The sequence below is a fragment of the Helicoverpa armigera genome, chromosome 14 (genome assembly GCF_030705265.1).
Source record: "Helicoverpa armigera isolate CAAS_96S chromosome 14, ASM3070526v1, whole genome shotgun sequence".
Taxonomy (NCBI): Eukaryota; Metazoa; Arthropoda; class Insecta; order Lepidoptera; family Noctuidae; genus Helicoverpa; species Helicoverpa armigera.
The window spans coordinates 3872967-3893020 of NC_087133.1; the positions used below are offsets into that span (position 1 = coordinate 3872967).

The 20054-nt window shown below is 34.9% G+C and overlaps 3 protein-coding genes across 3 annotated transcripts; all 3 read right to left on the minus strand.

Moving 5' to 3' along the window:
- Window positions 1-369: 369 nt before the first annotated feature.
- On the minus strand, window positions 370-2555 carry LOC110380685 (homeobox protein koza). Its single transcript, XM_021340757.3, has 3 exons — window positions 2422-2555; window positions 2221-2287; window positions 370-1990 (listed from the first exon to the last, which is right to left on the minus strand). The coding sequence occupies exons 1-3, from the start codon at window positions 2473-2475 to the stop codon at window positions 1428-1430; spliced, it is 684 nt and encodes a 227-aa protein (XP_021196432.3). The 5' UTR covers window positions 2476-2555; the 3' UTR covers window positions 370-1427.
- A 791-nt stretch (window positions 2556-3346) lies between these two features.
- On the minus strand, window positions 3347-4322 carry LOC110380386 (homeobox protein EMX1). Its single transcript, XM_064037926.1, has 3 exons — window positions 4257-4322; window positions 4028-4136; window positions 3347-3936 (listed from the first exon to the last, which is right to left on the minus strand). Exons 1-3 carry the CDS (start codon window positions 4320-4322, stop codon window positions 3347-3349), a joined length of 765 nt encoding a protein of 254 aa, XP_063893996.1.
- A 1248-nt stretch (window positions 4323-5570) lies between these two features.
- Window positions 5571-7755, minus strand: LOC110380676 (homeobox protein Hox-A3a). Its single transcript, XM_049836888.2, has 3 exons — window positions 7000-7755; window positions 6690-6759; window positions 5571-6511 (listed from the first exon to the last, which is right to left on the minus strand). Exons 1-3 carry the CDS (start codon window positions 7642-7644, stop codon window positions 5577-5579), a joined length of 1650 nt encoding a protein of 549 aa, XP_049692845.2. The 5' UTR covers window positions 7645-7755; the 3' UTR covers window positions 5571-5576.
- Window positions 7756-20054: the final 12299 nt, after the last annotated feature.

A 20054-nucleotide genomic window follows, 5' to 3' on the forward strand; every position in this document is an offset into this window, starting at 1 on the left:
CAGCTGAGTACCAGTGCTTTACAAGAAGCGACTGCCTATCTGACCTCCTCAACCCAGTTACCATGGAAACCCGATACCCCTTGGTTAGACTGGTGTCAGACTTACTGGCTTCTGACTACCCGTAACGACTGCCAAGGATGTTCAATGACAGCCGGGACCTACAGTTTAACGTGCCATCCGAAACATAGTCAATGGTGTCTAAGATATACTTAGAAAGTACATACAAACTTAGAAAAGTTGCATTAGTACTTGCCTGACCAGGGATCGAACCTGCGCCCTCATATATATACATAATATAATTCTTGTTATGTTGTATTTCCAATTATTAGTATAATCAAAGTGTGTAAAAGGACAATTAAAAGAAAATAATAATTTTGATTGATGTTTTATTTAAATAATATAATTTTACACTGAGATGTAGGTTACACTTCTTAAGTCTATATCATAAAATTACTTCGTTACCAAACACTTGTGATTATTTGTTAGTTAAGTTAGAAATAAAGATTTAAAGATAAAATATAGAAAAATAACAAGACGTAGAAAAAAAGTTTTAGCAGTGGGTACTAAATAATAACTACTAGGACTAGTAACCAACACTTTTTACACAAAAGAATAAACTATAAATTGATAACAAAGTTATTTAGAATTTGTTTAAATTAAATTGTTTTCATGTACCTAACTAAAACAACTTATGAGCTATATTTCAATTTCCCGGTACCAGTCGCTTTCACCGAATACAAGGAATATGGAATAATATATTAATGAGGAGTTTTTTGATGCCATATATATAAATAAGTTTATTTTTATGTCATGTAACTATGTACATACTTATATTAATTCTATTCATAAAAATATCTCACACTTATTGAAATAAAGCTTAACCTAAATAGAAAGGAACATTTTGTTAACCTTAAACTAGTTTGTTCACTTTGTAAATATAAATCTTATATTATAAACTATCACTTAAATAGTCTAGAATAGGCAAATTTTGAGGTAGCTTTGTAAATCTAAACTATAAACTAATACATTAAACTATCCGCACAAAAATATGTTTTCACTTCTTACCTACATAAAAACACATATTAATATTACATATGTATTAACAATACTCCTATTTGTTCAATAAGAAGGTACACACCTTATCTACCTACTATTGTCGATACACAAACAACACATTACACACTACAACACCAACAGCGAAACATAAATAGGAAAAAAAGTCATAATAAGGAAAAAAAATATTACTTAATTTTAAATATAACTAAGCATTTAACCAGAGTTTTTATGTAAAAACAATTGGCAATGTTAGGGTTGATTCTTTCAAAAGCTGAATCGCACTTGTCTAGTGCAGGTTTGTAGAAAAATATATTAAAATTAATTAAATACTTTAAATAGGTCATAAAATTAAATTAAATAATAAATAAAGTCTATATATCATAGTAATATTGATGATGACTTGGCCAACAATTGTTCATTTCATTGCCATATTGGCTATACCCATTGCCTTCATTGGAATAATTTACATCACACGGGTAATATTGTGTTGGATAAACGTTATTATCGTTGTAAAAGTAAGCCCCGTAGTTATGTGGCATTGTATAGCCTGATGAAATTTGATTGGTGTTATAATAAGTGGGTAGTAAATACCCTTGGTTAGGGTATTGAGGATAATTTTGATACTTTTCGCATGATGGAATTTCAGGCGTGATTTCTAACGGGGGTGAGGCGGGTATACTAGGTTCGTTACTAACTGATTCGTTCGAAGAATCGAAGCTGGACTCTGATGATTCCCTCTTCTCCTTCATTCTCCTGTTTTGGAACCAGATCTTAATGCATTTGTCGCCGATGTTCAAGGTGTTGGATAGTTCGGCACGTTTCTCTGAATTGATGTACTTGTGGCGAGAGTATGCCCTTTCTAATGCTCTCAACTGTTCAGTTGAAAAGGCTGTACGCACTCGCTTTTGTTTCTTTTTGATTGTTCTGGTTATATCTGAAATGTATAAAATGAATTAAGTTTATATCACATTATTGAAGGTACTCTAGATGGTTTATAGAAAAGAAATGGGGTGAAATTGATGGTTATGATACAAACTAAATTATATAGTTTTCTATTTCACTTTCACTTTCCAAAACTAAACAAAAATCCAATGAAGTTAATAGTTTTAGTAAAAATATGGGCGAGGTCAGTGTAAAAATATTACAACGTGGAAAGTTACCAACCTCTTTTTCGCTCTTGAGTATTTTCCGGCCACACTGTAGTAAACGGTCGGTTCTCCCAACAGCTAATCTAGAAATAACAAAAAAATATGCATTTAATTTTAATGTTGAACTAGCCATTGTATCACTTTTACACAACGTGACTAACTGCGTCATCATGTATCACAAAACACGAAAAAACTTAAAACTTTATAAAATATTTACCTCATTCTTATTCTTCAAAGGAGCTAATGTAGTTAAAAGCAGATTTTGTATCATTTTGTAGAAGTTTCTAATAAAATTGTTAGTTATAAGGAAATCACAGGTCACACGGCTAACGATCACTTCTATCTGGTCCATAGACTAACTTATCGGGTCACTCGTCTTTATGACAAATTTTGAGGGTGGCGTTGCTAATATTTTTTTCTAAATACCTTCAATTTTTTTACTTTTGTATCGTTGTTTCATGTCTGCACATCAGACTGACAGATTGCACATCAGTGGTAACTATCATGCACCTTAACTCAATAGTAATAAGTACCATTTTCCTATAAAACTGTTACCACTGACCTGAAGTTGACCGTACTGACGTATAATTGAACTAGCCGTTTTGGTTTCAATCGCGTCCCGTGGGAACTTCTGCCCGTACCGGGATAAAATACAGCCTATGCTACTCGGGTATAGCTTTCCAACAGTGAAAGAATTTGTAAAATCAATGATGAATTAGTCAAAATGTTTTTGAGTTTTCCATTACAATCAAATAAAATATTTTTTTATCTTTCTAAAGTTATAGTATTGAATAGATACTTTCTGCTATTTAAATCATTCAAGGTATAAGTGGCATAAATTGTGTTTAGATTAATTCAAAGATAGATAGGTACTTAGTCGTAGACGCCTACAAAGTTGTATCAAGCAATAGCACACGACTTCGCTAGTTTAGCCATAAGTTGTACTTTATATTACAAACTGTGTGCTTGTTATTCAAAGTTATTCATAATGATTTGTGATTTGTTATACTAAAAACAGGATTGAATTAAATACAGAATTTTTAAATTAAATACAGAAATTACATAAAAACACATTTATTTTCAAAATATCTTTACAACTACTTTTTACACAAAAATCAAATAAAAAATTAAAACACACAATTTTACAACAACATAGTTTGTAAATCAAAAAGTCTTTGCAACGATTCGTTTGGTTCTGAAGGCCTCCAACACACGGAACTATCTTCGCTATTATCAGTGTTGCTTGCTGGTGAAATAGGTTCATAAACAGGACTACTGTCAGTTGTAATTTCCTCAATAGGAACATCTACATTGCTCTTGGTTAAAAAATCATCAATGACAGTAGCTAGGTCTCCCATTACTCCATCATCAAGTGTAACAAAACCAAATTCATCAGTCTTTTGTCGAATTTCAGATTCTACTGAGTCAAGGCGAGCGATTTCTGGAGAACTTCTTTCTTCATTCATATATTCTGTTTTACTATAATTGTCTTGTTCTTCTAAATCTTGATCTTGCATCCTTTTGGTTTTTAGTCGTCGATTCTGGAACCAGATTTTGACAGCTTTGTCATTGAGCTGTAAATTGTTGACGATGACTTGTCTTTCTTCACGAGTGATGTATTGTTTCGATTGGAAGATTTGCTCTAAAGCTTCCAATTGTTCTGTTGTGAAGACGGTGCGTTTGCGCTTACGTTTGACAACAGCTTTAAAAGTTCCCTTCGATGATGGCAGGACTGAGAATAAAGAAAAAGAATATTAGCAAATGTTCATGAAAGAATGAATAATTTTCTAATGACAACTATTAGTCATGTTTAGAATACTTACTTGTAATCTGAGCACGATGCTTTTTACCCATACAGTAATGGTTTTGTTTTGATCTTGGTTCTAGGTGAAATACTGGATACGGCACTGGATCAGGTGTTAGTGGTGTATACTGAAATTGAACAAAAATACAATTAGGTAAATACAATGTCAAATTACCGTAATAAATATAGGGCGAAGTTGTTCAACACAGCTTTTCAATTTTCTAATGAACAATAATTGTTATTCTTACCTGGATTGGATTATACTGACAGTTTTCATAAAAATGGCTGTTTTCATAAATGATTTGACCGTGCATTGTATCATAATTACTGCCTTCAGGAATCAGAGCTGGATAAAGCACCTGACTTGCACAATGTTCAGGTGAATAGGTACCTCCATAGACCTGCAATCCGAGATAAATATGAATCATTAAAACCGTGTACAAAAATTTTTGGGCAAAAATTTTGTTATTATTTGTAGGAAATATTTACATTATAATTTGGGTACTGGTTTATCGTTTGGTATACATTTGGATCTTCACACTGTTCAATGCAATTATCCATTCTGGTATCACAGTACATTTCACTAGGAGAGGAACTCATTGTAGCTCTATGTACTGGGATAGAATGATATCTATTAACAATTTACCATTCCTATTTATACGTGTTCTATCCTAGGCTAATTAGTAATTAGCTACCCCTTCCTCAGGTGAAGTGTTATTCTATTGGCTGTCATTAATCCTTTTATTTTTGTGGGATAAATAGGGTTCAAAAAACGAAAATATGTTTTCGACAATTTTGGTGTTGCATTGTGTAAGAAAACATGTTTGTACTTGTCTAAGGGCTATGTTTTGAAACTTTTGAAAAGTATTTGTTTCTTATGGTATTAAATATAAGTAGCTTCTGTATGCTTAAACATGCTTGCGTACTGCATACAGACACAACGAGGAAATCATATGTATGGCTAATTTCAAATGCTACTGGATGCCAGAGGTTAGGTTAGCAATAATTAGCTCAGTTATCTTATAGCTGGTTTATCCCTTCTTCATTGATGAAGAAACACGTGTATGACCTATGGCTGGGGTGATGTTAGGTAGTCCCTAATCAGAAGTGATAAGTAATTTTTATGTAAAATTTCATCAAATTCTTGTTCATATATGGACAAAACATGATTTCATATATAGAGTGATCGTAGAAAAAGTTTATGACTTCAGGTATCTACGCTCAGTTTACTTTTAGCCAGTGGAGATTTTCTAAACAATTTCTCTGGTTCTCCATGAACCAGACACAGTGTAAAAAAATAAAATTACAACATAAACAGTATATAATTTGAATTTATTGTTACTTACAACATTAATTTAGCAGCAGTAAGTATCAAAACAAAAAAATCATAATCATATCAAATCTGATAAAATTACAGTAGAAAAATATTTATCTGTGAATTTATTGTAAATAATTATTATTTAACATTTATACTGAAGTATATTATACATCTTGCACATAAAACAGTAGGATACAGTAAATAAAATACGAAGTCAAATAGCATAAGATAAAATATAGAAAAGGATATGTTATAAAGATATATAAGACGACGAATACTTGCTTGTAGACGCAGAAGAGTGTTGATTTGATGGATCAGATGGCGTCAAGTATGAGAAGTACGGATCTTGAGGCAAAGCCAAGTTAGATGCTCTTGTAGGAAGCCCGCTATCCTCATAAGTAGGTATCGATGCAGTCGGCATTGTTGTACCAAATGCATAGCTATCTGTGGTCGTCGGAGGCATAACTACACTACTAGATAGTGGATTGTAGTACGTTGGCGCAGCACTAAACCTCACTAAATCATCGTTTAGTTTCAAGTTACCTCCATTCGGTACGTAGCTATCAGATGCTAGCGAAGGAAGTGTGTTAGGATTCGACGGCAGTGACTCATCGTTACTGTATCGATAAACCTCAGACATCGGTGAGTAAGCAGCCCTGCTTGGACCCGTGTAGTACGATGAATAAGACAAATTCGGCGTGTATGACGGGAGCTCAATGGTATTTTGAGGACCTTTTATAACAGATTTCATTGAATTGATTGACGAGTATTCCGGAGGTCTTGTAATGGTTTCGTTTGGTTGAAGATATATTTTATGGTGAGCTGTGTGATTGTCAGTGAGAAGGCGCCTGTGTCGATCGTGTCCACCACAGCTTCGTCCGTGACTCATCTTATGGTCTTGACTAGGTGACATTTCCTTAGAGCTTGATGGACTGCTGTCGTCTACAGAAGAGGATGGCTTGTTATGTTTGTTATCCTTCTTGTATTTCATCCTTCTGTTTTGGAACCATATTTTGATTTGTCGCTCCGAAAGTTGTAAGTAGTTGGCGAGTTCAATTCGTCTTGGGCGGCAGAGATATCGGTTCTGATGGAACTCGTTTTCTAATTCTACCAGTTGAGAGCTAGTGTAAGCAGTCCGAGCTCGTTTTGTGAAACCCTTTTGGTAAGTTGATTCGGTTGACATTTCTGAAAAATAATAATAAATGATGATAGACGGAGATAAAACACTGCACCATAAAATACAAACTGATAAAGATTATTTGATATATGATTCTACTGAAAGGAAGAACAAATGCACTGTAGTTAAGTTACGTTGTCGTCGATTTATCACATAAAATTGTTTGAGGTGTTGAAGTGAACTTACCGGTGGCTGATAAAGAAGAAGAAGCTCGGATAGGAGTACTCGCTGCAGATTTGTTAGTCCAAGATGGATTCTAAAAAGTAAATAAAGAAAAATAAATAATACGTCTAACTTTGCCTAACTGCACTACTACAATAAGGTAAGTTCGACCCAATTCTTAATTGGTACTTCTACAAGAAAATTAAAATGCAATTAAGAATCCGGTTATTCTGCGGTAAATCACAAAAGTCACTGTCTGTTTTACAGGCATTGTAAAACTATGCATTTCGATCTTAAGACTATGTAGTTAAAGCATATTTTACTGTAGCATTACCTGACCGGGAAAACTAGAATCGTGCAATTCATTGATTTCTCTTGTTGGATCCTTTGCGACATCGCTGCCTAGACCACTTCTTTCATGGTATCGAACAAGTTCATTAGTGGTGTAGCTTCTTGTGTAAATAACTTGATTTCCAATATGCGCTGCGGTTGAACTAAACATGTTGTCACTTTTGTCAATGCAATCATCGGTAATCACTTCTTCCGTTCCTGAACCATAGTTGTTGGAGTTGTTACTGATGTTCTCGTAGTTTGGCATCTGATATTCATATCTCGGCTCCAAGTCATCCTGAGCATTAGTTGAATTGTAGGATTGGTGCAAGCCAAGTATATCTTGAATGCTAAATCCTGTCGAATCTCTTGAATTGTAATCCTGAACAAATGAGTTTGGTATGGAAGACAAAACTTCTGGTTTGCAATCAGAGAACACATTGTCATTAACGTTATAATTGACACCTTCTGATAGTATGTCTTCCACGCCATGTGACGTCACTGCACTTATTTTGCAATCATTTTTACGGGATAATTCAACAGCGTCATACTTTGGCATTCCCGGATTTGAGAATTCGGATGATGTAGTGTCTCTAGAGTCATCTTGATCAGAGTGCAGGCTTGGCGGTGATGGGGTGGGTGTCGACATGTTGTTAATCCTTCCACTAACAGGACTATCACAAATACATACTTTGTTACAATTATGATTGGTGTTAATGGGAGCACGTAAAATTGTTCAATCACTAAGCAGCTAGGCGACCGTACAGAATGAGACTTGTTTACAAAATGCTTTTCGTCACCTGTACGTCGTTAATTTGGTAATGACTTTGTTTGTTTGTGTGTATAATTTTAAAGGGCTGGTGCATTTGTGTGCAACAGATAAGAGGAACATACCGGGTCTCCGATAGTGGACATACAATAGATAAAAGTTTGAAATCTGTTTCGGTAGCTAACGTGCCTGTCACAACTATTTATATTACTTTACGTACTTTAAGTTATTTATTACAATGAGTGGTATAGTTCTTATGGTGGTATAGTACTGTTACTCTGGCCCATCTGTCAAGAAACTGTTAACATGGTTATCTGATCATTGCTGACACTTGTGATGGCGTTATTAAGATCAAATTGATCTCCGATCGTTAAAAACTTAAGTCCTGCATATTTTACATATACATCGTATTCCAGCTTCGTTACCATGGTATATTCGATGCGTTGTATAAACTTCAATAGTAATTTAAAAATTATATTTTCTTTAGTTATAGTAGGTGTGGTTTAATCAATATTATTAATGACGTCATCAATCAATTAGGCTACAGAAGTACTGATGATATTGAAACCACAAGTTTTTACGTAGGCTATGTAGGTTCCTACCTACAAGTGCCCCCTGATACTAAACTCATTAAGATATGAAGGGAAATATCCACACAAATATAGACAGAATAGGTATTAATTCCAAAAGTTATAATGCAGATGTAAAGTGTGAATCTAACGATGGTATAGATTTCGCTAATCCAATAAGTGCTTTAAAAATTAAAATGGATTATAATGGTCATAACAATTATGGTAACGTGCTAAGCAATATAGTTAAAAATGTTCCTCGTTGAGACAATCAGAAACCTATTGACTTTGTATCAGATACTTAACGAGATGGCGCGTGTCGAAGTGTTACTGTAATTTGCAGAAACTATAAACTCAATTATTAGAGTTATGGGAGTAAAATAAAAAAGTGTTCTGATTATTGAGTTTATTTCGTTATATGACACATTTGACGGCTTCGTTTTATAAAGACAAATATTTGTAAATACACAGAAATTAAAAGGTTACAAAGTCTAAAAAATAATTCTTACATCAACTACAAAACAAATCCCAAACATCCAAAAATCCTAGTTTATGACCTTCACAACAATAGCGAAAAAGCAGCTACAGTATTCGTTCGAGAATCAGCTGCTCCGGCATCGAACCGACCCTGGCCATTGTCTCGGATGATGGATGAGCTACATCCGTGAGGGATGGAAGCTCTCGCAGCTTACGTTTGTTCCGATCCTGAGTAGACAGATTATGACCTCATAAAGGACAATGCTCAAAAAAAACCCAAGCCCGGCGCAAACGAAAAGTAACTCAAATTATAGGTAATAATAAGTAATGAAATACTGCATAGGAGACATCATCGAAATCAATGGCTGAATGTATGAAATTGCTATTTGATTTTTTAAAGGGGTAACATGAGCAGCTGGGGCTTATAGTTTAATTAAAGTGCTATCTGAAACAACAAACAAGTAATATAGCAAGTAATAAGCTTCTCCAAAAAGATAAATCAATACCGAAGTACAGGCTGCAGCGCCCACGTCATCGCGTCATGAGCGTTTTACATTACTTAGGGTGGGCTAGACATGAGGAACAGTTCGCGCATCTCGCAACATTTTTGGATCTCGTCGTGTTAGAAATAAAGAATCGATGACTTTTAAGCGTTATTATTAAAATAAAAAGTACATTCATATCCTGTTTTAGTTCTATCATCCTATTATCTTGTAAAAGTAGGTAGAATAGTGGAGAAGTTGCTATAAACATGTCATTATGTACACTCTTAAACCACAACTGTATCTGTTTGCTGTTCCTTTTACTAATACATTATGTTACCTCTAAAATCTTGAGTAGCAATGTACCGCAGATGTTAAAATTAAAATAGCAATTTCACACAATTAGCCACTGATTTCGATAATGCCCCTTATGTAATATTTAATTACTTATTTTTACCTATATTTTGAGTTACATTTCTTTTGCGCCGGGCCTGGGTTTTTTTCTCATACTTCATGAGCATTGTCCTTTGTATTATGTGTCGCTGGAAATATTGGATGTGGAAGCAGTTTATTTGGTACAATTGATATGGTTTTTTTGAACTGTGTTGATATTGATAGTCAAAAGTAAATTGAATCAAAGAATCAGTATCATTGCTAAAGCATATTTTTTAAAATTATAACACCACAGGCTTACAAATATTAATCTGCCTATCCCGCAAAAATAAAGTAGACTATAAATAAGAAGGTATAATAATATGATATTGAAATCACAGTAAAGTAAATTTAGTATAAGTATTTATTAAAATAGGTAAATTACACATACTCATACACTTGAACCTTTTATAACTTTCGTAGATCATTTTGAAATGCATCGAGTCCTGTGGGAACATAGTCAAAGTGTATCCAAAAATTTGCTTCTATCGAATAGAAACCGTTAACTCCAATAAAATTTACTGCTCCTGGACAATGCCAACTGGTTCGGCCGAAGACCCCAAGCTCATAACGTCAAAGCGATGATATATTACGATTTGCTCAAAGGGGACCCTTTTTTGTTCTGCCCGTAATGGTTTTACTTTAATCGACACTGAGGGAGACGGAGATAGGGAGACCTGCGAGTGAGACGAGGATGTAAGATGGGTCTATCTGTTCCCGCCAAAGAGGAAAGTGATTCAAGCTGAGCTGATGTTTGCATCGCTATCAACAGTTTGCTTTAGACTTCTGTTAGTGATGTTTGTGGCAATATTTATAAAAATATTTCTAGTGCTTTAAAGTTTGTTATGTGAATATCTACTGAAATAGTGATGAAATAAGAGTATCTGCCATTGGAAAGACAACAATTAAATTCATTTTAACAAGGATGTTTAATAGACAAGTAAGTGAATATACCTACATATTTATTTTTGTGAAGGGATTTTATATTTTCTAGTGGATACAAAAAATATGCTGCCATCTTTAACAACCTGAATATAATCTTTCCAAAGAAATCTGACTATGAAACAGACCTAGTGTTTTCAAGGTTTGAAGGCTTTTGGGGTACATTGTAGTCACTGTATTGTTTGGGAAGATGGCGTTACTAGTATTCTGAATATTTCTTCGTTTATTTTTACTTCTGATTTATTTTCTCTGGTCTCAAATATTTTTTCGATGATATTTCTAAAATGTACGGCAGATTATTATTATAGTTTGGGTATTTTTATAACTTAATGCCATTTATCCTGTTTGCTTGAAGCGCCATCTGCAGTATGTTTATAGTAACTAAGCAGTGCCTCTGTTTCATAGGCTTCTATAGAACTTGACATTTATTGCCGTGGGTATACGTTAAAAATACATCATCAACTTTAATTAAGTTAACCATCTGGGAAAACTTTTAATAGGTAGTTGTTTTGCCTGTTATTATTATGTGAGTAGTTATTCTCTTTTGGTGATATTCTACGGTTTATGTTGTTTATATTCTTTCTACGACATCATATGATATATGTTTTTGTAACTACTTGCTTATTTGTTTTATATTTGTATCTACATATTGTGTTGGGATTCTTTAATTTACAGAATTGTGGTCTTTAGGGTTCACTCATAAGATACTAGGTAAATTATGGAGTTTCTGAGTTATCTAGTTTTAATTATCAGACGAATTATGAAAATGCTTATATTCACAGTAGGTACCACCTTATGATACTGGCATGTATTATGTTAAAAATTCCTTAAAAAATATCTGGTCTAAAGAATGTGATTTTCAGGCTACTGGCTTGACTAAAATATTGATAGAACTTGAAATGATCCTATTTAAATTAATAAACATTATATATACAGCATGTCATAGTTGTCGCCTAATCATAATTACAGCAACAAAACAAAATATGACTGTCCAGTCGTAGAAGATTCTAGAATATAGCAACGCAATCTACTGTCTGCAGCATTATTGAGCATTGAACGAGATCGCATTTCCCGTTTCATTTCAGTGAACGGGTAAGTGTTCCTTAAGTATGCACTTACTTAAAATCATGTTAAATATCATACTACTTACGTATAATAGGGCGGAGTGCTTCGCTTGTGGACGACAAGGATCGTTGCACCGCTCTTTGTGTAAACTTTACCTATACTTTGCCGTTTAGATGGTTTAGCTGACTTGCTAAAAGTACAATAGCTGTTTATATATCTTATTAATTTGTGAGTAACGTATGTAGGTATGTGCATAGATGTTGACTTCAAAGTCGCCTTAACACCATGTCCATAGTTTTAATCAGGTTAAAATATCTCCTTAAAAACCATACACATATTTGCAATCATGTATTGATGAGGCCTGAACCTTCAAACTAAAATTTGCTTCCACTCCTTTTTCCATTTCATCACCACACTGAAATGATTCTTGGAGCGTTCTGAATGCTAAGCATGCTTCTCAAACTATCTTCAAAAATGCATTTGCATGTTCCTATTCCGTAGGCAAAATTCAACATGACACGAGTACCTACATAGCTAGAAATATGCATAGTTACTTCGTACTTAGCCGTAGACATTTAGACAGTCTCAGCGACTAGCCAAATCGACGTTCTATAGCTAGGTACTACTCCAGTTGTACGTTCCTTGAAATGGCTTCCGTCTGGCTGCCTTTGTCACGGCAGCTCTCAGTCCAAATGAAATTTAAATTACCTTCAGGAATACTTACCTATTTTATTCTAATAACTATTTTAGGTTTAATCTGTAGAGTAGATATCAACTGTTGAGATGATAAAATTAGTATGTTTTTTAGTTTTAATAGAAAAAGCCATAACGTCTGTGCAGGCTGTCCATATATAATTTGTGGATAAGTACTACTGTTTGTGTCCATCCAGTCCAATCCAATCCAGTTCTTAGAACATAAATTATTTTTATAATTTACTAGGTACTATAAAATTGGTAAGAAACAAATCAGACTCAAATCAATGCAACTTGCCCTGAGTGCTGTAATACTTCTGTGTAGTACTCCCGATGACAAACTTCAGTTTCAAAACAAGCAGAAATATTTGGAATTTTTCCCCTTACGGCTGCAGCTAGATTTGCGAGTTGGCACAATAATTGTACAAGTTGCTCCGTTCTCGTTGTACATAAATCGCGAAAGAAATTTTCAAGTGGTCGGTAAAACCGCTGGCGTCTGAATTAATTTTGTTCTAGAAAATTTACAATGTACAAGTTGCGTTGAGTTTCTAGTCTGTGAAAGTTGGAATGGTCCTTCAGCGTCTGTATGGGTAAAACTTGTGTTGATTACGTTGGTTCGTCTCACGCTTGCATAGTGCTATTTAATCGGAGGAATAAGAAATGTTTTATGGGTAGGCTTTATAAGCGTAGGTTGCATGGATACCCTTCTGCAATATCATAAGCAAAGTCTCGGCTTGATTCCACCTGTTTCATTTTGATGTAGTACATTTTGAATCGTTACAGAAAAATAGAATAAATGACTTTATTCGTCCCAATGTGTTGGAACATTCTAGACTAAAATCGACCTAAGATTTTACCATTTTCACTAGAAACTTGTCTAAAATAAATTTCCTAATGTACAAAGACTGTCTGCTATATTTTTCTTATCTTTTAGTGTATTCTGTAATTGTAAGACATCGCCTCTTAGGTACGCTGAACCAGTCTTATAATAACTAATTTATGACCATCTAGGGAGCGGTAACCTAAATCATTTAATTTAATAACGTACATTATTAGTATGTATAACGTACATTATTAAGATGTTTATGAAAAGGTAGAATAATATTACGATGGTTTTATTTCAACAGCATAGCTATCACCAGTCCTAGTTTTCAGCAGACTGCAGCGAAAAAAACAAGTGCCGATCGGTTTTTCTACAGCTCAGTATTTGAACATGTAGGTCGTATATTTTTCGCAAAACTGTTCCTAATACAAAAAAAAAATAATAGCAAACCAAGCGGGTACTGATTAAAAAAAGAACATCAGAAAACTAGCTACGGAATTGTGGAAGCCATCGCAACTTTGTGAGCGTGTGTGCGTGTAGTTTACGCATACAGACGCACACAGACGCATTTAACAAAGGCTTGATATTAAAAAGGTTTGCGAGTCTCGCAGACAGATGCTGTGAATGTTCTGTTAACGCCTAGTTCTGAACTTATGCCAGCGTTTCGTACGTCAATGGTTTGGGGCACATTTGTAGATGTTTCTAGAAATTACTGCTAGGCTGAAGTAGTTCAGTTAAAATTACGTAAATTGTAACTACGCAGTCATCTGTCAAAATGAAAATTTCCAATATCATCGAAATTGATTTTAATAACTAACTTATTAACTTACATATAATTAAAGTATATGCATAACTGGTTTAAAACATCATGTATTTCAATTGAATTTAAAAAAAAAACAAACAAACAGAATTTCTACTTAGTTTAAAGACGGGACTATGAAAAAAAACTTTAATTTGATTCTCCGTTAACAGTGTTGCATGGTAATTTTACGACAGCTGTAAAATTTACCATCCAATTATACAAGGGATGGTTTATTTTTTATGTCTGTAGCTAACCCGAAGAGTAAATAACGAAAGACTGAATGTTTTTAAGATTTACTCTTGAGACGCATCATACATAATGCGTCTATTTATTTCACTTTATCTAATGATACAGGTAGGACTGAAAAAATGAAAATAATAATTACTTTTATTTAAGTATAACTCCATGAGCAAATAACACAAACATGACTCCCATACCCTTAGCAAGAGGTTGCTACTAAATAACCAAACCATATTTTCGGGTCATTGTTCCCATTGACGGCGACAATTATCCGGGGGTCACATCCCCAGCCAATGTAGATCCCATCTCACCAGTAGACAAAGACCTACCCCACCCCCCTCTATAACAATATAATGTACCTACAAAATAAGGGGCAGCAAACAGTTTGCTAGCTCAAGTTAAACTGGTCATTTCTGTTAGGACTGCGTTCAACCTTTATACCTTTTTTAGTGTTTGTACTCAACGATCTGAAACTAAACTTCCGCAAATAATGTTAGTTATGCTTGTTTTAAGTTGAACTGTAATTACGGGTGTGTTTCACTTTCTATCTGTAGGTATACTTAGCCTGGACAAAGTGTGGTCATTGCACATGTGTCTTCGTATGTACATCATGTTTAACACTATTTTTAACAACATTTTGTCTTATTTACAGAACAAAGAAGCTGGCTGAAATGACAACAGTTCAAATTTTTAAATGGCTGATTCCACTCAAGAATACTTTGACCTGTTCACATACATCTCCTCCAGATACCGAGGAAGACGTCGAATGAGAAACGATGAAGACAGATGAATGCATTTTGAATCAAGAATTCAAGACGAGAGTGACGGTCTCCGTTGATAACAATTGACGAATGAACCAGTAATGTATAGGTAATTACAATTACTGCAGCAATTTAATTGAATTATGTTAGTTCGTTACCGTTAATAGCTCGGATAGGACATTTCCTATTTACGTCACGTACTGTCCCATCGCAGTATCGAACGTTATGTTTATTAGTCGCGCTAAATCACGACTAATAGTCGCAACTGCTGGCGAAACCATCCCGCTGCAAATTGGAAACTGCTTATATATCGCCTCTTTATAATATACTGTAATAACATTTTAGCTGTGCACTGTGCTAACATGGACACTAGCGGTCATTTCGGTTATTAGCATAGTAATACCACAATACTTTGACCAGTTGCCAAATTCTAATCATGAATTTAGTTTCAAGTTTGAATTAGTGCTATTTGGTAATATCACCACGAAGTGTAATGCGTAAAGCAAATGGAAAAATCCATTTGCAGTCCTTAATGGATGCAGATATAAATTAATCCTGTACCTAAATGTCTGCAAATGCCTTGACAATATTTTGATAAACTCCGCTTTCTTATTACCACGGCGTAGGGACTAAATTCGTGTGGCTGTTGTATTTTTAAGAGTATTAATACAATATGGCAGCTATTTCTTTGAACCCGGTGTTAGTAGCGATGAAATCCCGCTTAATAACCCTCTTAGGAGATAAATATTCGGATATTTTCGTGTGTTTCCGACACAGAGTAAGAATTAAACTGAATTATGTTGGTCTATAAAGAAGGTTGTACCAAAACAGTTTTTATGCTAATGATTAGAGCAAAACTCTTTTGAAACTGCCAGAACAAAGGCTCAGAACAAAAATATAGATTATTTTGTAGCAAATAGCGCATAAACTGCAGAATTCAGGTTCTAAAACATATCAAACGTTAATTCTAAAATATCTCCTTAACTCGAGCAATAAACTACAAAGTCGAGTCAATATATTTTTCCATTCCATTTCCAAACGAGATTAATGTTAAGGCTGTTTTTAAAACAAAAAAAAAACGCACAGCATAGAGTTAACATAAATTTTAAAACTGTAGACACCTTTTTGAGTTTACGAATGTAAAATTGCTTACAGCCGAGCGGAGGGAACTCCCGCGGGATGAGTCGGTGTTACCAGTTTAATATTGGCATTATTTTTTATTAACCCCAGTTTATTTGAACTCGTCCGATATCAGTATTAAAGTACATATAACTCTTCACGTTTGCGATATTAAATGTAATTGATTTTTGGTGTTGTGTGTTCAGTTTATGGCTAAACGTTTGGTATGTAAATATACCAGTTCTAAATGTACAAATTAATGGAAAATATAATTAAAAATAATATTTATTGTTATTTACGAGACAGTTTGAATTGTGAATAAAATGGCGCAATTATACGGCTTGAGACACAAGTCTGAGTAAGAGTAAAAAGCAGTCATTCTTGGAACTGATTATTATCCTATTCTTGAAATAATTCCGAGTGCGATAAACCCGTTTATTATTCACATTATGCTAGTGCAGTAAGCTGCAAGGTTTATTTTAAAGAAGCTAGGTGGAGCGTTTATTCGTTTTATGTAAATTCTTTTAGTTAGGTACGCCACAAAGCTTGACGAGCCTTCATTTTCACAGCATCAAAAATGCTAATTTTTGTACATCAAATTCCACCTTCATCCTCGTTTTTGTAGAATATTTCATTAAAACACAAAATGACAGGCGAATAAAAGGTTTTCTTTTTTTTCCAGCGCGCCGAGCCTTGGTATACATGTGAAGCCCGGAGCGAAAATGGCACGCTCTAAAATGGCGGGTGAAAGATCAATATGACCTACCAAAAGGTGAGGCTGTCCTTGTCTCACTCACTGGGTTTATACGTCGGTCTCTGTCCGTCGGAGCGGCGTATCACAGTTTCGATATGTCGTATGACGTTACAGATTTCAGTTGCGAATTTTCCTGGAGTCCTTTGACGTGTGAACCTTTTAGAGTTCTAGGCGAGCACGTTATGTTTGTAAAGCGATTAGCGATTTGTGGTGAATGTCATTACGCCCGGCCTAGAGATAATGCTTGATTATGAAAACTCGAGCGTTTAAAATTATTTTACGGAGTGTAAACATTTAATTGCTAATTTTGTTAATTGAACTTCTGCTTCGTTTCGCCAGAAATTAAAATAACAAATAGACGATTTAACCGGAGCTATCAAAAATTAAAGGTAAACCCGTTCTGTTCATCCCTTTAATACAGCGCCGTTCTGAAAAATACTTTTTTATAAAAGGTTCTTAAAACTTATTTAGACATGGCGTGCATAAAAATTGTGTTGTAAAAACTCCAGGAAATATAAGCGTTGATTTATAGGTGTGCCGAAACTTTGTAGGTAGCCTGTCTGCGATATTTTGTAAGCATGGCTTGAGTTGAGATTAACGCGAATTAATACGAGACTGTAAAGTAAAAAATACGCACGCATACTTTGTGCTGCTACAGTTAAAACGAGCCAAGTAATATAAAAAGGTGTGAGACAGGATGGAAACATAAGAGCTAGTTATGTTCACGGCGTCGTAAGCTGTGATATAACTAAATTTTTAGTCGGGCGCCTGAGAAAATAGGGGAGCGAACGTCCTCGGGTTGTTTATCGCAAATTGTTTAATCTAATCCTTGGCGGTACGTCACGAAAATACAAAACATACGGTTATTGTAGAACGTACACTGAGCAAGCTGAAAAAACGGTGCGCTGTTCTGCAGACGCACAATGAAAAGTAGCATTTTATTGCGGGAATGAAACTTTTGTCCGTTGCGAGACCAAGATATTTAACGTTACTTTCTTTGTGCTGCGAAATAGTTAGTTGAAGTATTCTCAGCACATTTTGTAGCAATAATTTTTGTTTGAGATTTTAAACATTTTGGGTACATAATAGTATGTACGAAACGTTTAAAAAACAAATAATAAATAAGACCATTTTACTGCCCTCCATTGCTGTATCAAATGATTTTACGATGGCCACTGTTGTTTTCTACTTTATTGTTATTTTTACGCATTTACTTTAATGACGTGTGTATCTCTTGGCGATTTATATTGCCATAGTCCAGGATCGTGAATCGAATCCAATTTTATATGTTCATTAAAGCTTTACATTAAGGTCGTTCGCGGGTCGCTAGTAATCGAAGAGTTAGTGCGGGCACGAAGCTGCCCGATTTATTGCCCGCTCCCATCGATTCTGATGGCTACAGTCCCGTAGCGAAAACGAAAAAATCCATCTATGGATGTCTTTAGTTATGGATAGAACAAAAGTACCTACTCATCCTGTATAACTCTCTGCCGTCTCTCGGAACATCTCAATCGCTAAAAGCTATTTAGAATAAATTACCAATTCAATAGGCAGCTACTGACAAGCGTTCCAAATTTAATTCAAATGAAGGATCGGCTGTTTTTTTTTGTCAACGTTTTACATAGCCAGGATTTTCCCCGTTCCATCATTCTTACTGGCTGAACACTTAACAAAAGCTCTTGGAATCCCACCGAAGAAGTAAAAACAAGGAATCTGCACTCGTCACTTATCAAACATGTATATTTTGGGTCGTCAGCAAAGAAATTTCTTCCCTATCGGCCCAAAATTAGAGTTTAGATTTCGATATTGAGGCGCTAATGGTTACGTCAGTTGACATGCGACACGGATGATCCCTCGAGGAGGTAAAAACCTGAATAATTCGCGTACATATCTCGTGACATGGAACGCGCCTTGGGAGTGGCAACAATTTCCTATTTGGTCGATCCGACAGACATCGCTATAAAAATGCGGGTATTTGCAAGAAGTAATACGTTGACATGTCGAGGAAACATGCGGTGATGCCGCGCATGATGGCTGACTGAGATATATCGTGACATTATTTGTTATGTGAATACTCAAATAACATTACGCTTCAAAGAAAATCGCTCAAAAATGTTACCCCTGCTTAAAGCGCTGATCGTAGATATTTATCGAAAGCTTAAGTCTAAAAAGAAGTTACTTGCATTAGAATATGTTCATATTTGATAGAAGAACATTTGGAATTATTTTCGAAGACGCTATCATACCTATCGGTGATTGATTTAATGAGAATATATTTATTGATATGGAGTTTATGGTGAATGAGAAATTTTGTTTAAGATTCAGTCCGGTACCGTGCATCAGGAAAAGGGAGGACGATCTTACTGCTTATATCCTAAGACCATTATTCGGTCTACTGATTCCGTGTGATCATAAATTGCACAGATATCGGGTTATCTTAAAAATATTATGTAACAATATTAAAGGGCGGGATTGAGGCGATGATTCCTGAGGAAGCTGGTGAGGGTCGACTGGGCTCAGATAAAAAGGGTGAGAGTAGTGGGGCAATAATGCGGGGATGTGACGCCGGCACGATCGGGCAACGCTTACGATTTGTCTTTTTACTGAGTGCGTATTTAGATGGGATATGAATATTGTTTGGCGTGAACGATCTTTTGTTATATTTTTGGGTCATTTTGTTCGGGGTATCGTTTTTTTTGCGTTACTAAATGCTCCTTTTTCTATGACGTCATAGATTACAATTTCGAACTATTATATTCATCTATCGAATTTTGAAGGATCGTTTCAAATGTCTGTCTTTATCAGTTGGATTTTGTATAAAACCATGTTCAGATATTACCGTATTTGCAAGGAAAAGGATGGAAAATTAGTTCTTAAATATAGTTGCCCATTATTCCAAAGAAAAGTTACGAACTTTCCCCCAAAACAATATTTAACACCACACAACAATCCCCATTGAATTATTTACAATATGATAAGTTTCAGCGTTCAGGAATATGAAAGGACACGAATTCCAATGCCGTTGTTATTTACATGGCCAGCCGATAAATGTAAGGAGGGTGGCTATTTACTCGCTAGCCTATGATACGCGTAATCTCTCGGAAAAGGGTTCCGTACCCGACACGACGAAC